This window comes from Camelus ferus, chromosome 16, assembly GCF_009834535.1.
Source record: "Camelus ferus isolate YT-003-E chromosome 16, BCGSAC_Cfer_1.0, whole genome shotgun sequence".
Lineage (NCBI taxonomy): Eukaryota > Metazoa > Chordata > Mammalia > Artiodactyla > Camelidae > Camelus > Camelus ferus.
The window spans coordinates 43,405,196-43,420,232 of record NC_045711.1 but is presented as its reverse complement, the minus strand read 5'-3'; the positions used below and the strand labels follow the sequence as shown (position 1 = coordinate 43,420,232).

Below are 15,037 nucleotides of genomic sequence, written 5' to 3'. Positions count from 1 at the left end.
TGTGGAAATGGCTGAGTCGTGTCTGCCTTTCCCCCACACTCTTTGTCCCCGAGGGTTTAGGAGAGGACCAGACCAGACCTGCCAGGTCAAAAACTACAGTGCATATATATATATATGTATATATATGTGTACATATATATATGTGTGTGTGTGTATATATATATGTATATATAAATTTTCTGCAACACTGACCTTTACAAAATGTGCACACTCTGTATTCTATTCTTCGTCTTCAAATACTATTGATCAGCAGTGTTGTAAATGACTTCACAATCTGCCCACAGGTCACAGCCCATGGTCCAAACCACAGGCGTGTGGCCTGAAGACGAGCAGGCAGAGCCCAGATCCTGCAGACCTTAAAGGAGGCCTCCCCATCCCTCTGCTCTTCCATCCTCTGTCCTGATGCCTCCTGACCCCGTCAGTGAATTCGGGCTGGACCCAGGCACCCAGCGTGGCCTCCCTCCCACACATCCACCTTTCCCATCTCCCTCTGCAGCCCACTGCCTCATCCCCATCAGACCAGCTTCTGCCTTGCTCCCAGGACTCCTGAGAGGATGCCCGTATGGGAGAGGAGGTTGGGAGGTGCCTCTGGTGGGGAGGGGGCGTGACCTTTCAAGCCCCACTGTGGCAGGAGAGGTCATCCTGTCCGTGCAGAAGCCTTGTCCCCAGAGCAGTAAGCAGTGTCCACAGGGAGAGTTCCTGCAGCCCAACCTTTTGCTCCCCCCACCACTCCCCACTCCAAGTCGCCCCCTAAGCCACGAAGAAAGGCCTAATGCGGTTTACACCTCCCTCCTCATGCGCAAGCGCCCAGGCAGTGCTGACTAGACCGCGGTCCTGTCCCTGCTCTGCTTTCACCCCTTCCCTGCCTCCCCCACAACTAATGCCAGGAATTGACAGATGAGATCAGGCACCTCTCTGGGCTCAGTTCCCTCCATCTGAGAATGAAGATAATACCCTCCCTGTGTCTTCACAGATGATCTCGGAGGCCCCTCCAGACTTGAGGGGCTCTGCCACCAGTCCTCTTCCCCCGCCAGTGGGACGAGCCACACCAGCCACCCTCACACACAAGCAGTGGCCTGGAGCTGGCAGTCACGAGGCTCCAGGAGGCAGCGGGGACAGAGCATCCCTGGGGTGCCTCCTTGCAAGCACCCTCTCAGCTGGGGTTGCCCAAGCCTGTTGACAAAGCAAGGTTTTAATTTGTAGAAACAGAGCTCACAGCTGCTGGCAGCGACCCTGTTTGAGTCTAATATCTCGGCCGTAACAAAACGACAAACTGAGTGGCTTAGAACAACACGAAAGTATCATCTTAATGGTGCTGGAGGCCAGAAGCGGATGTGAGTCTCCCTGGGCTCAAATCTAGGTGTCAGCAGGGCTGCGCTCCTTTCTGGACGCTCTAGAGGAGAAACCATTTCCTCACCTTTTCCAGCTTTGAAGGCTGCCCACATTCCTTGGCTTGTGGCCTCAACCTCCTTCAAAGGCAGCAACGATGGGTGAGTCCTGACACCCCACAACGATGACCTTCTCCTGTAGTCACACCTCCCTCCAACTCCGGTCCTCTCCTGCCTCCCTCTTCCAATCTCAGAGGACCCCTTAGATTAGATTAGATTGGATTGGGCCCAGCCAGCAATGGGGTTCTCTCAAGGTTAATGACTCACCACATCTTCAGAGTCTCTTTTGGCCTGTAAAGCAACGTATTCACAAGTTCCAGGCGTTGGGACAGGGACATCTTTGGGGGCATTATTCTGTCTACCAAGTGCCGTTGGGACCACTTAGCCTACAACCCTCATTTTCCAAATGAGCAGACCCAAAAGGAGAGCAAAGGGACTTGCCCAGGGTCACACAGTGAGTTATACCCCCAAGCTCCTAGGCTCACAGTTCCATCTGTAGACTCACTTAAAACAAGGACTGAGAGTGATCATTTTTCCAGATATTGCCAGGGTGTGGAAGTCCCTATCCTGGGAGAAAGGGCCTCCTCACTGCATCAGGCTGGCAGAAGTCCTCCTGGTACCTAGACTATACAGGATGCAGAAGAACAGATTGTCCTCAGACTGCTCCCGTCAGGGGTGGAAACCAAATTCAGTGTCTTTTCAGTGAGGTGGGAGTCTATCGGATGCTTCTGCCTTCTTCCAGTTTAACAGTTCATACATTTTTTAAAATCTATAACTTAAATTGCGATTTGAACCGCTCCATTGGATTTCTTGCTTCCTTTAAAAAAAAAAAACAGATTGATTCAAGATGGAGCGAAGAATATTCTAACAGGTTTGGATTGCTTCGGGCCTCGCATATGTATGTGCCCCTTCTGATTTGGGGATTCTGGCTTTGTTCAACCGGGAGCGGGTCTACAAACTTCACCTGTTTAAAGGTTAATTCGAGAGAGCAAAATAAGATCCAGCTCCTGACTATTAGTAACTGGTTATTAACCAAAGGCATAGCTGTAAGCCTAAATTCCTGGGAGTGGTGGGGTGTTTTTTATTATCAGCATTGCAAACAAGGAGCCGAGTGTGTGACCATTTCCTTAGTGGTGACCTGGAGAGGTCTGGTAGACTTGGGAAGTGTCATATGTCCAAGAGTGGCCCAAATGATGACAAAGGCTGAGAGTTCAGAACGATCACGAGCCCAAACCACAAGGATGAATTATCATTGACCTTACAGGGTCAGATCAATCGATCGATCAATCAGTCAATCAAATAACAGTGCATAACCTCAGAAACAGAACCGGTGGAGTCAGGTTTCCTGTTTTTGTTTAGATAGTGTCAGGGTTGAACAGACAAGAGACCGCAGCCCGTGGGGATGGACTGTCCCAGCCAGACCACCTGTATAGCAGGCATCGGTGTGAGTTTCCCCCATCCCTCTCTACAGGCTACAGTGGGGGGGGGGGGCATCCAGGGGGATGATCCGCATGCTCCGCAGGCCCAGCGCCCCCTGCATTTCTAGAGACAGTGGGCTGGCAGACAAAGTGCTTCTCTGCTGCAAAGAGGCGTGTCATTTATTCAGCGTGGGAGTTTGAGCCACAGCATAGGTGGGTCAGTGGAACATAGTTTCAACCCATCCCTTGATAGGAAGGGAAGAGCTTACCAGGATACGTTGTTCCGTCATGGAGGCTTTACCTAGGGGAGCTCTGTGTACAGGGCAGGGAGATCCTGCTCTCTGCGGGTAAATCAGGTTTCTGCCCCCTCCCAGAGCTGAGTCCAAGATCTTCAGCGTGCTCTCTCCTTCTGTTGTCTCCGCCACAATGCCCAACCCAAATGTCCCAAAGTCACGGGGACTCTAAGTCAAATGGTAGCTCTGCTTGGGAGGCGCCCAGCGCTGTCACCTGCTTCACCACTTCATTTTTGCTGCTCCGATTCCCAGTGCCACAGGTGCCTGTTCTTTACCAGGCGGTGTAAGGGACAGAGGCTCTAAGCCAGGTGGGGATAGAAGTCCTCCAAAGCCCCCATTCCCATGAAGTCTGTCACCTCCGTCATCTTCTTAGGGGTTGGACAGCCTTGCACTTACCAGTCACAGCTCCCGGGACAACGTGAGCCTGACACAACCAAACGACTCCCCAAAACTTTACGGTGGTGCCTAGACCTCAAGTTTTCTGTGGACTTACTGCCCACCCTCTCCCCTGCAGATGTTCCAGTAAATTCTGCAGAGGCAAGTCTTCACGCGGTACCATTGTATCATCCATGTCATGGGCCGTTTTACTGACACAGGGCAAGCGAACAGGGACAGACCTCGGGCTACCCTCCTGTGACACATACGGGGCTGTGCTTCCTTGGGGAATGACTCGAGAGTTCCATTGTTACTCCTCCCACGTGAATGCAAATTTGATCTTATGACCAGGTGGCCAGAGGTGAAAAAACCATCTGATAAGTCCAGTACAGCACGGTACATTCCTAGGACCGCAGCCGAGATGTCTAAGAGGGTGGCAAGGTTGAGCACAGCTGCAGGGGTAGGGTGGCACTACCTTGCTCAGTTCTCAGTAGGCCACCATCACCTGCCAGGAGCCATCTGGCCTTCTTACCAGCCATACCAGGCTGTTGAAAGCACTGTGGGCAGGACATACAACACCCAGTTCTTGAATAGTTTCTTCTATTTCCTTAAGCCCTCCCCCCACCAGATAATTTATATTGTTTGACAGTTACCATGCTTCATGGGGACCGTAGACTTACTGGTTCCCAGTTGGCCTTTCCCCTCAGCACTGGTTTGATGACTCTAACCCAGAGGCAGAATTCACCAATAGAGATTTGCAGAGGCTGGTTTTGTAGAATATGAATATCAATGCCCAGTATGTTTTCTGGCATTGGAGGGAGAAAAAAACCTCATATTCTCGTGGGGAAGAACACCCAATTTGCAGTGTCAAAGGGGACCTTTGCCCTCCGTAACCACTGATGGTGGTAAGGGGACCAGGAAACTCCTAAGGGCGACCATGCCTTAGAGAACATTTGTGTCTAGAGCCAGCACATTTGAGCACATTTGACTTCTGGGGGACCAATGAATAGTGCATTCAACACAAGACCTCCGATCACCTCCAACGGTCCTCACCTGGAGGCCATCTTGGCCTGCATCCCGTATCCAGGACATGGGCGGTACCCACCCTGAAGAGGGCTGTCCCCCTGAGGCCTCCGCTGGAGTAGGCGGGGCACCAGGGATGGTAAGGGCAGGTGGGTGAGCAGGTCTGCACTCTTGTTCACGTTTTACGATCTACCACAGGCCGACCAACACTGCCCGTCGGGTGGGGTCCTCCTGGCAGCAATGAGGTCAAACCACATCTGCTTCCAGTTTACTTTAAGCAGTTCCTTTACAGCTGATTGGGACAGCCCTTTGGCTCTTTGAGCCTCTCTCTGTCCTGGGTCTTTTCCACAGTCTGTACCTGTCCCTGAAATTTGTCAGGTTCCCTGAGGTCAGCAGCAGACTGTCCAACATCATGAATGTCCTGCCCACCTCGGGGCTCAGCGTGACTAGCAGTTTCCCGTGCTGGGTGCTGGCGGCCAGCTGGTGTGCATTAGCTTTCATCCCAGCTATGAAAGTGGCCTGATCAGGGCCTTCAAAGCACACTGTGGGGCCTTCCCAGGACAGACTTCTCCCCCAAATTCTCTGCTTGTAGCTCCTCTCTGAAGTACCCAGATCATAGTATATCGTGCAGATTTCCAGTTTTTTCAGATGCTAAAAACCACCACCAAATAGAAGAAATTAACTATTTGATGATCGTGAGCATGTACGTAGCCCCCAGACCTTCTGCCGCCTAAGGATCGATCACCATCAATCAATCAGAGAATTGTGCACAGCTGATCACCTACCCCCAGAGGCCACGCCCCGCCTCACCCGGACTTTAAGAAGGCTCAGCTGAACCTTTTTGGGGAGTTTGGGATTTTTATGGGCACGAACCGTCAGTTCTCCAGGCTCCGCCCAGCAGTGAACCTTCCTCTGCCCCAAGCTCCGACATTTTGGTATTTTTTTACCTCACTACGTGTCAGGCTCACGAACTTGCCTTCAGTAACAATTTTGGCAAAGTCAGCCCAGGAGTCTGTGCCCATGGCAGGTCAACCCCGGTCGGGGTCAGCCTCTTCCATGGTCCCCAGCAGCTGCCGCGGGAGGGACTGTCCCTGACGGGCACCAGTTCCCCCTGCCCCCCCAGGAGGCTGTCTGGAGCCGAGAAAAGTCCGGAGCTGTGGTCCACATTTGGTGTCTCCTAGGGGTGAGTCACTCCAGCTTGCGTAGGCTGGGAATTCTGTCTGCTCCATCTGGGCCCCTTCCCTTGCGGGAGGGGAGATGCTCTGGGCTCACTGGGAGCCATGCTGGGTCCGTTCTCTTTCAGGAGCTAGGCCACTCTGGAGGCCTCTGCCTGGGAGTAGAAGTGGAATTTGGGGGCTGCATCTCATCTGATCTTTTGTGGGACCACGTTTGTTGTTTGTATGTGTGTGTGTATCGATACATGCACTGGCCGGTTGAGCCGTCTTTGATGAGAAACAGGGCTCGTGTGTGACACCACCAGAGTGTCTTCCCTGTTGCATTGGTTGTGGTTTTCCCTTCCTAGCCTTGGTCATTATTCAGCTTCATCTCTGATGGGAACTTGGCTGGGGTCCGCCCCTTCTGGACGGATGGGGCATTGGTGGGGAATCCCCATTTTGGGTGCTAGGGAACTGTGACCCTGAGAGACCATTTTGAATTGCAGTTTGCTTGATCTTTGATAACATCAGCTGTGAATCATTAAGTACCGCTATCAGTACCTCTCGGTTCCATCTTGCAGTCCCCCTAGGATATATTTTGCAAAACTGCGAGATCTTCCGCTATGCTCCCATAAATGAAAGGAAATAATATTTTTTATTGTACACTGTGTGTGTGGACTCAGGACTCCCTGAGATCCGGAGAACAATGGCCCCTAATGGCTCGGTTTTTATATCAAAGTGAGCCTTTTGCAATTGCTTTTGTCTTGTGTGTGTCTATCTGTCTCAGTACCTGAGACCAAATCCTCTCTTCTTGCTTTTGCTGAAATTGAGGGATGTGAGTGCGAATGAATGATATATAGTCTATTACTGTTATATCTTTAAATTGAAATAGATATTTGGGAACTGGAAAAAAAAATCCCTGAGAAAAGCCAAAATGATTGAGCGCTGTAAAAGCAGTTTGTTGGGGGGGGATCTGCACTTCTCTTCCTGTGCTTCTGTGATGTGAATGATCTACCTGGCCTCAGGGGGTGGGCGGAGAGGTTTTTTTAAAAACTCTAGCAGAAAAACTGTGAGGTCTCTGATTCTATATGTCTGTATGTAAAAAATCAACTTGTTAATGAGCTCTATTTAATTGACTTAAAACTAAGTGCTTACAAATTAAATATATCTAAGTATAAAATATGATAGAGCAAATTTTGGGTGCATGTGATCTGGGAAATAGTCAATGTTGAACTGATACCTGATATTAAAGCTAGCTTAAGCTTGTTGGTATGATCAATACAGACACGTCTTTTATTGTACCTCGGTTTCCTGAAGGTCAATAAGTTCATGTTTCTGTTGCAGAGTTTGTCAGCAGAAAGAAAAAAATTAACTTGGCGTGATGAAATTCTTGTAAGTGAATTAAATGCAAATGAGTTAGGTGCTTTTGGGTGAACTCTTTGGAAATAATTACGTTTTTGGAATGTCTCCTTAAAAACGGTCTCTCCAGATAGTCAGTGACTTGAAATTTTAGAATTTCAGAATTGTGCTAAATTACATTAAATGATGGAAGTTTATTGGATAGTTGGATAGCTTAGGTCATTCCCAAACAAAATAAGATACCGAAACATTTACTAGAAGTGAAGATTTTGAGAACTGAGGATTCTAAATTAAATATGTAATTGAAGTTACTAAAAATTTTGAGGGGGGTATTTCAGTATACAGTGGGAAAGTAGGATGTATATTTTGAGTTAAAAAAGAGAGAGAGAGAGAAATGGAATTGCATTTTGTTAAGAGAAAGGCAAATGATTTGGTCCTAGAGCTGGTTGTTTATAGACAGGGGGAAAAAAATAAGGGACAGACTAATAGGATACAGAAAGTTGTGGGAAGTTTGTGGAAAGGAAGCCCTAAAAAAGGAGTTCTGTGCACGGCGGGGCTGATATTAGATTGAGCTTAAGTGGGCAAATGGGTTTTGTTATTGAAAGCAAGCTAGCGCAGGACCAGATTTGGTTCCTCTCTTAAGAGAACAAGTTTACTTAGGATGCTTCTGATAACATTGTCAAAAACAACAGAAAGTTTCGCATAAACTTTCTATCAAATTCTAATTGAAGTGTTTTTGACTTTAGCTCACTTTGGGATGCTTCAGAGGGCCCTGAGACATCTCAGGGGAAAACGTTAAACCAACTAGGATTGACTGGTGTGTTGAATTGCACGGGAAGCACTGTCAAACAAACGATAAGCCTCTCTGGATTGTACAGTATAGGGTAAATGTTGCTGGTATGGACATTCTGGAAATTATATGGAGTTTGGGAAATTTAGATATGCCAGTGTGATACTATCGGTCATAATTCTGGTTGTTATCTCGAGGTAGTGTATGGCAGCAACTTGATTAAGCTTTGTTGTCAAGAAAAAATGTAATCGGGTGTTCACCTTTTGCAGTCTTCTGTCATCCGTAGACAGTTAAGCTGATGCTTTACAGAACTGCTTCATCTTCAAGAGAATCCGCAAAGGGGACTTTCTGACAAGTACAGATTTCTTTTAAATCCTACCGCTGAGGTTGGTGGGATATAGAAGAAGTCTAATGAAAGCTCTGATTTCATAAAACTGTTAGTAAAAGGGATTGACTGCATAGGACTGAGTGAACTGATGAATATGGTTATAATTTTTTGATTATCTGAAGCATTACTGGCTTTTAATCGATGTTTTCTAATTGAACCATTTACCAAATGCTTGTCTCCCGATCAATATTTTTTAAACATTTTTAATTGTACTATAGTTGATTTACAATATTGTATTAGTTTCTGTTGTACAGCACAGTGATTCAGTGACACATATAGACACATATTCTTTTTTTGTATTCTTTTTCATTACAGGTTACTACAAGCCATTGAATATAGTTCCCTGTGCTGTACAGTAGGACCTTGTTGTTTGTCTATTCTGTACATACTAAGTTGTATCTGCCAATCCCAAACTCCCAATTTATCCCTCCTTCTCTCTTTTTCCTCCTGGTAACCATAAGTTTGTTTTCTATGTCTGTGAATCTGCTTTGTAAGTAAGTTCATCTGTGTCAATGGTATTAGAGTCTATATGTAAGTAGTATATGATACTTGTCTTTCTCTGACTGACTTAGTATGATAATCTCTAGGACCATCCATGTTGCTACAAATGGCATTTCGTTCCTTTTCATGGCTGAGTAGTATTCCATTGTATACATATACCACGTCTTCTTTATCCAATCATCTGTTGATGGACAGTTAGGTTGCTTCCATGTCTTGGCTATCGTATATAGTGCTGCTATGAACACTGGGGTGCATTTGTCTTTTCAGAATTGAGTTTTCTTGGGATATATGCCCAGGAGTGGGATTGCCGGATCATATAGTAACACTGTTTTTTTCCTTTTTAAGAAACCTCCATACTGTTTTCCATAGTGGCTGCACCACTCCCTATCAATACTGCCCCCAATGTTTAGGATAGAAAGAGAATTTTCTAATGGAGTTGTCACAGAGTAGTAGAGGGCACCCATCACCCAAAGAGAACGGGTCACAGGTCTCTGGCCAGATGAGGGGGAGGGAAGACTGCCGGTGACCCAGGACAACAACCTCTCAGGGAAGCGCAGCATCTAAAAGCACACATGGGGTCACGTTGACCCGGGTGAAAATGTATCTCCTCCGACCTTCCTGTATCCGTATCTGTAGAATGAGGATAATAATGGTACCTCTATCACAGTTACTGTTCTAGGGTCTAAATTAGATAGTGCATGTCACATGGTAGGCACATGGTGTTTGCTTTAATATTAAAAAGAGAGCAAGCTATTGAGTATAGTTCCCTGTGCTACACAGTAGAAACTTGTTGTTCATCTATTCTCTACATAGTAGTATATCTTGTAGCCTCTAATGAAGAAAGAATATGAAAAGTAATATATGTATCTGTATGATTGAAACATTATGCTGTACACCAGAAATTGACACAACATAGAAAACTTGACTATATTCCAACAATAAAAAGACTTACATGTAACTCAGTCAAGTATATGATGATATTTACAGAAAGAATGTGCTCATCAAAAATGGAGCTGGACAGCCAAAAAAAAAAAAGTTCAAGAGAATGGATGCATTAGCTGCTGATCCCCTGTCCCCCAACTCCCAGCACAGAGCTGGTCCTTCACCACTGTCCACTTGTATGAGCAGACCTCAAGTTTTACCATCACCTTGACATGGAGGCAAGAGCTTCACTGGGCTGCAGAACTAAAAGCTGGGGTGAACCCAAGGCAGGGCAGCTGATTCCCTGGGGATGGGAGTGGCCCCACCCGAGACCAGCAGTGGAGGAAAAATGGCCTGTCTCAGCAACTGTGGATGCTCAGCCACCCCTCTGGTGTTCGCTGACCAGTGACATTTGGAGATGGCAGGCTGGTAGGAAGGAGGAGGTCAGCATGGTAGTCCCCTCCTTCTTCCCGAGAGTGGCCAGCCATGCCTCAGTCAGCAGTTCAGTACTTGCAGGTTTCCCTGAGACCTTTCCAGAAGAGTCTAATCTGAAATCAGGGCTCAACCTCTCAGACATAACCTTGGCTGCCGCTCGGGCCACCACGTCCACCGTGATCCTAAGACTGTCCACCTTTCTCCTCCAGACACAGGGACTTAAGACGCTGAACTTGAGGTTAATGGGAGACAGTGCTGCCTTCTTCTGAGCTTCCCGCATGTTGAGGAAGGCAGAGACCTGCAGTTTGCTGCCTGAAAGCCACTCACAGCCCCCACCCCATCGTCCAGCCTCCCAGCAGTGGTTGGCAGTATAAAGGATGGCTTCTTTACCCAGGTTGTGACGGCCACCATCACTTGAATCTCCTGACACCAGAGGGCACTAGAGAGCAGGGTGGGGCCCCACTGAAACCCCTGGTGATCATCTTCAGTCACTGTGCACTACCCGTTGGTGGCTGTGGTCACCCTCTGTGACCAGAACCACAGAAAATAAGTGTCCCAAGGACCCTCCCAAACAACCCAGAGGTACACAACACCAGACCCAGGTAAGGCTGCCAGGCAAAATATAGGACATGTAGCTAGATTTGAATTTCAGGTACACAACAAATTATGCTTTAATATGAGTAGGTCCCTTGCAATATTTGGGACATGCTTATCATAAAATGTATTTGTTATATATCCAAAATTCAAATTTAACTTGGGCATCTTGTTTTTGTTGTTGTCACTGTTGTTTTTGTTTGCTTCTTTTTGTTTTTTGTTTTTTCCTAAATCTAGCAAACCTAGGTCTAGGTAGAGGATCAAGGAAACTCTGCCAGGTGTGGACAGGGGAGGCACTAACATCCTTCTGCCCTCTGCCCAGGCCTCCAGGAATGGAGGCAAAGTTCCCGTGGTAGGCTTTTTGGAGTCCAGCTGAACCCCAGCCCACGGGAACAGTGAGGAAGCCCTGAGATGCTTCTGGCTCCAATATGCCACCTGGAAACACAGAGACAGCTAAGAACCACACACCTGTTAAACTAAGCTTTATTAGTTGGCTTGTTTCCCTAGGCCTGGGTCAGGAAGCAGACCGCATCTCCCAGGCTGCTAGGTATGCGCTGTCCATCCAGAGAGGATCCTACAAATCACAGCCATCCACCCAATCACTGAGGTCAATGCCCTGGCAGTGATGCCTCCAGGTCTCCCTGAGGGTGGAAGAGGGGGAGAAGGAGAGGCCCTGTCAGCTGCAGCCTGAGGTCTTTGCCCAGAGGAGGACGGGCAGGCAGCAGGGGCTCTACACCGAAGTGAGGTGAGAAAAGGGACCAGCAGGGGAAGAGAGCCAAGTAAACTCCGTTAACTAGCAAAGAGGAAGTAGGAAAAAAAAAAAAAAAAAAGGGAAGAGAATGGCCCTTAAAAAGTTGTCTACCTAGCCTCTGTTTTTTACCCGTGGAGATACAGAGCCATCTGCTCAAGTTCACCCAGAAGCCAGTGACGAGGCCTGGGGTCCTGGGGTCCAGAGCCCCAGCCCAGGGTTCTTTTCCCACACGACGCCACTTCAGCAGACAACAGTGCCCTCACGTGTGTCTACAGCCCTTTAGAGTTTACACAGCACTGTCCTACCCATCACCCATTTATCTGCCACCCACCCCCGTCCCCAGCAGCCCTACAAACAAGGTGGATTGGGCAAGTATTCTGTTCCCTATGTTCCAAATGAAAACCTTGAGACTCAGATGCAAAATTACTTGCCCGAGGTCCACAGCTTGTAAATGACCCATCCAATTCTCCTTGGCTACCGATCTGGGTCTTTCAACGGTTGGTAACTATAATTTATAGGCTCTTTCAGGACTATTACCTTGTTCCAGCGTCACACTGGCATCTCGAGGACGACAAGCAAGGTTCCAGGGTCCCAAGTTCCCAGGGGTTCCATCACTAGTGTCCTCCGTGATGTCAGTGTCAAAGAGCCCAATGGCAAGCAGTGCCCCTGAAGGACCCGCTAAATCTAGCAAGCGAGAGGGGTTGACTGGCTCGGTTGTCGCTTCCACCAAACTGAGACCCTCGAGGGCAAAGAACTGGGTCCCAGCCACGTCTGAAGCCCAGCACCCAGCGCAGAGCCTGCCTCAGGTGAGTTCCCGGGGGTGTGTAGGAAGGAGCAAACAGCACCCTCCGACCTTCCGGGACCTCTCGTATTAGCCGCAGCCACCTCTCAGGGCTTGCGCATGCCACGAATTTACTCCCAGCGCACAAAAGAGTTATTCTTTCATTTAACACAAAAGACTTGTTTCTTCCATCCCAGGGTGGTGTCCCCAAGGCCTCAAGCCCTTGGGGTCCTGCCTGAGCCTGCATTCACCCCTCCTGATTTTAGAGAAGTGCATTGCGTCCTGCCGGGCCTGCCTCATTCCAGATTCAGTTCCTGGGGCTGCGACGTCCTCAGCCCAACATGTCTCCGAAGCTGTGGCCGTTGGCAAGGCCCATCTTGGTCCATCTCTGTATTTATAGTCCTGTTCACCTCCTCCTCTCCCTCACTGGCCACATATCACCTGTCCCTGTTCCTCCTCCACAGCCCACAGCCCCAGCCCCGCTTCTGTCCATCACACACAACCCCCAAGGTGGCGGGGCTACTTGTTACTCACCAGGAACCCAGACCCCGGGGATCCTGAGTTATTTTCATGGCACAGATGACACTATCCTTGAGGTCAGGATCCAGTAAGTCTGGGATGGGAGGCAGAGAAACACGATGAGGGAGCAGGAGGCAGAGCTGGACATCCAAAGTCTGTCTGTCTCTTCCCATACACACCCTCTTCCATCCTAAACCAGCCCTGTCCCTCAACCCCTCTGGAAGCACAGGTCTGTCTGTCACTTCCCCCATCAGAAGCAATCCCCACTGCATTCCCATAGCTATCAGGACAGTGTCCCTTCTGGGACCCCAAGTCAGATCCTTGGAGGACCCACCCTCATCACTGGCCCCACCCTGCTCTCCGTGGTGGGCCTGGCAGGCTGTGGGGGTCCCCACTCAGACACAAAGGCAGGAGGAGCAAACACAACTAGGGGAGACGCAAAGGTGGGTGCAGAACCCAGCCCCCGCCAGCCCCAGGCTCAGGCCCGGCCTACCGAAGCAGTGCATCTGGCACATGTTAGGGCCACTGGAGTCCAGAGTTTTGCACCACTTCCGGCTGTTGATCTGGAAGATGCCATTGTTGGTGCTTCCGTCAGCCTCGTGGTCCACGGCACCGGTGTTGAAGCCACTTGCAAAGTAAGCAAGACAGATCCCTGCAGAGGGTGGAGACACAGGCCTGCGGATCAGCTGTTCCAAGATCGAGGCCAAGCCAGACCCCACACATCAGCTCCTCCCAGCCTCAGCTCCAGTCTCTGGTGATGGGGGCAGACACCCTCCCTCCTCCTTAACACAGGACTCTGCCGAGGCTCAGAGGAGCAAAGGGACTTATTCAAAGTCACCTACAGCTACCAAACAGCAAGAGTCAGGACCGGACCTCTGGACTCCGGACTCGCAGGCCAGCAATCTTCCCACTGTCTCCCTGTTCCACACATAGTAGGACCCCAGAAATGTTTGTGGCATGAACAGGAGCTCAGTCTTTAGAGATGCAATTAGGAAAGCACAGGTGGGACCTACAGAGAGGGCTGGAACTAGGGGAAAAATGAGCTGCGTGTGGCCGTACCTCGAAGCTTCCCAAAACCACCACCAGCTAGAAAATTTGGTCTTTCTTGTTCGCTCAGTTTGCATTAAACTTCAGTGGGACCGTCTGATCCTAGTGACTGTGATTCAGAATCATATCAGGGTACAAAATAATTATTTTCCTTTTTTCCCCCCTTTTATTCTTTTCCTCTTCCTCGGGCTCCTGACTTGACAGCGGGGGAAAGCGAAGGTGCAGCTCTGGTCGGGCCAGCCCGTCGCCTGCCTGCTCTGCAGTTACCTCGACGCTGTGTGTTCTCTACCTTTCGACTCATGGGACCCTTGTTTTATAAAGGAGAACTGAGGCCCCGAAGCTCCCAAGGCCACACCCCTCGAGTGTGGAGGGAGCCTGGGAGCCTGTGCAGGGAGAGGGGTCCTCACAGTCAGCCAGGCTGTATCCTCGGAATCCATCCAGGCCGAAATCCTGGAGCACCCTGGCCAGCTCACAGCGACTGTAGACCTTGGCCTGGCCGGGGGTGAGCGGGCAGCTGAACAGAGAGGCCAAGGCCACCAACACGATCCCAGGCGGGCATGGCCGCCTTCTGGGAGCCCAGCTCTTGGCTTCCATGCAGGCGGCAGCCAAGGTAGGACCCTCGCTATACCAGCTCGGAGCTGGGCTTTGGGGTGGCAGGCAGCTCAGTGGCTCTGGGGGTTGTCCACTCACAGAGGGCTGTCCCTGGGAAGGAGAGGGAGCCGGGGCCTGAGTGTACCCGGGAAGTGGGCGGAAGGCTCCCACGCTGCCCGCCAGACCCCTTGTAGCTGATGAAGCATCAGCCACCCCCCGCCACACCACACACCCCGAGAGCCAGGAGAGGGTTCCCAGCAGCCAGCCCCTCTCCCTTCCCAGCCCAGCGTTTTACACCCCCTGCCCCGGCAGCGGAGAGCAGAGGCGGGCAAACAGGGAGAAAACATATACTTTGAGCTCCATGCTACATGCCAGGTGTTAACTGAATCCTGCAGCCCAAGATTTCACAACTAAGAAGGGACAAAGTTTGGACTGAGACCAAAGTTTATGTGAGACTCCAAAGCCATCAGGCGATGGCCGTGAGCAGTGTTCCCAGAGCGGGCAGCCGAGCAGCAGCACCGGAGTGAATCAATCCCCAAGCCCGACGGCCACGGAAGGACTTTCTAGCGCTGAGCCTCCCCCTTCGGGTCTGAACTGAAGCCAGGTCTCCCCCTAGGGCACTGCCACCCTGCAGCCTCACAAGTGGGGGCTGCTCTTCCTCCTGCACCCGGGCCCCCAAGGCGGTGCTGAAACTCTCCTCCAGCCCGCC

General features: G+C 50.0%; 1 protein-coding gene across 1 annotated transcript; it reads right to left on the bottom strand.

Moving 5' to 3' along the window:
- Positions 1–11,193: 11,193 nt before the first annotated feature.
- SPACA3 (sperm acrosome associated 3) lies at positions 11,194–14,346 on the bottom strand. Its single transcript, XM_006185834.2, has 4 exons — positions 14,145–14,346; positions 13,184–13,342; positions 12,706–12,784; positions 11,194–11,280 (listed from the first exon to the last, which is right to left on the bottom strand). Exons 1-4 carry the CDS (start codon positions 14,329–14,331, stop codon positions 11,214–11,216), a joined length of 492 nt encoding a protein of 163 aa, XP_006185896.1. The 5' UTR covers positions 14,332–14,346; the 3' UTR covers positions 11,194–11,213.
- Positions 14,347–15,037: the final 691 nt, after the last annotated feature.

Excerpts from the sequence above, each read along its gene's own strand:
- SPACA3 (XM_006185834.2), bottom strand. The coding sequence starts at position 14,331 with ATGGAAGCCAAGAGCTGGGCTCCCAGAAGGCGGCCATGCCCGCCTGGG. Across the intron at positions 13,343-14,144 it reads AGGATACAGCCTGGCTGACT|GGATCTGTCTTGCTTACTTT; the intron begins GTGAGGACCCCT and ends CACCCTCTGCAG. Across the intron at positions 11,281-12,705 it reads CCCCGGGGTCTGGGTTCCTG|GGAGACCTGGAGGCATCACT; the intron begins GTGAGTAACAAG and ends TTCCACCCTCAG.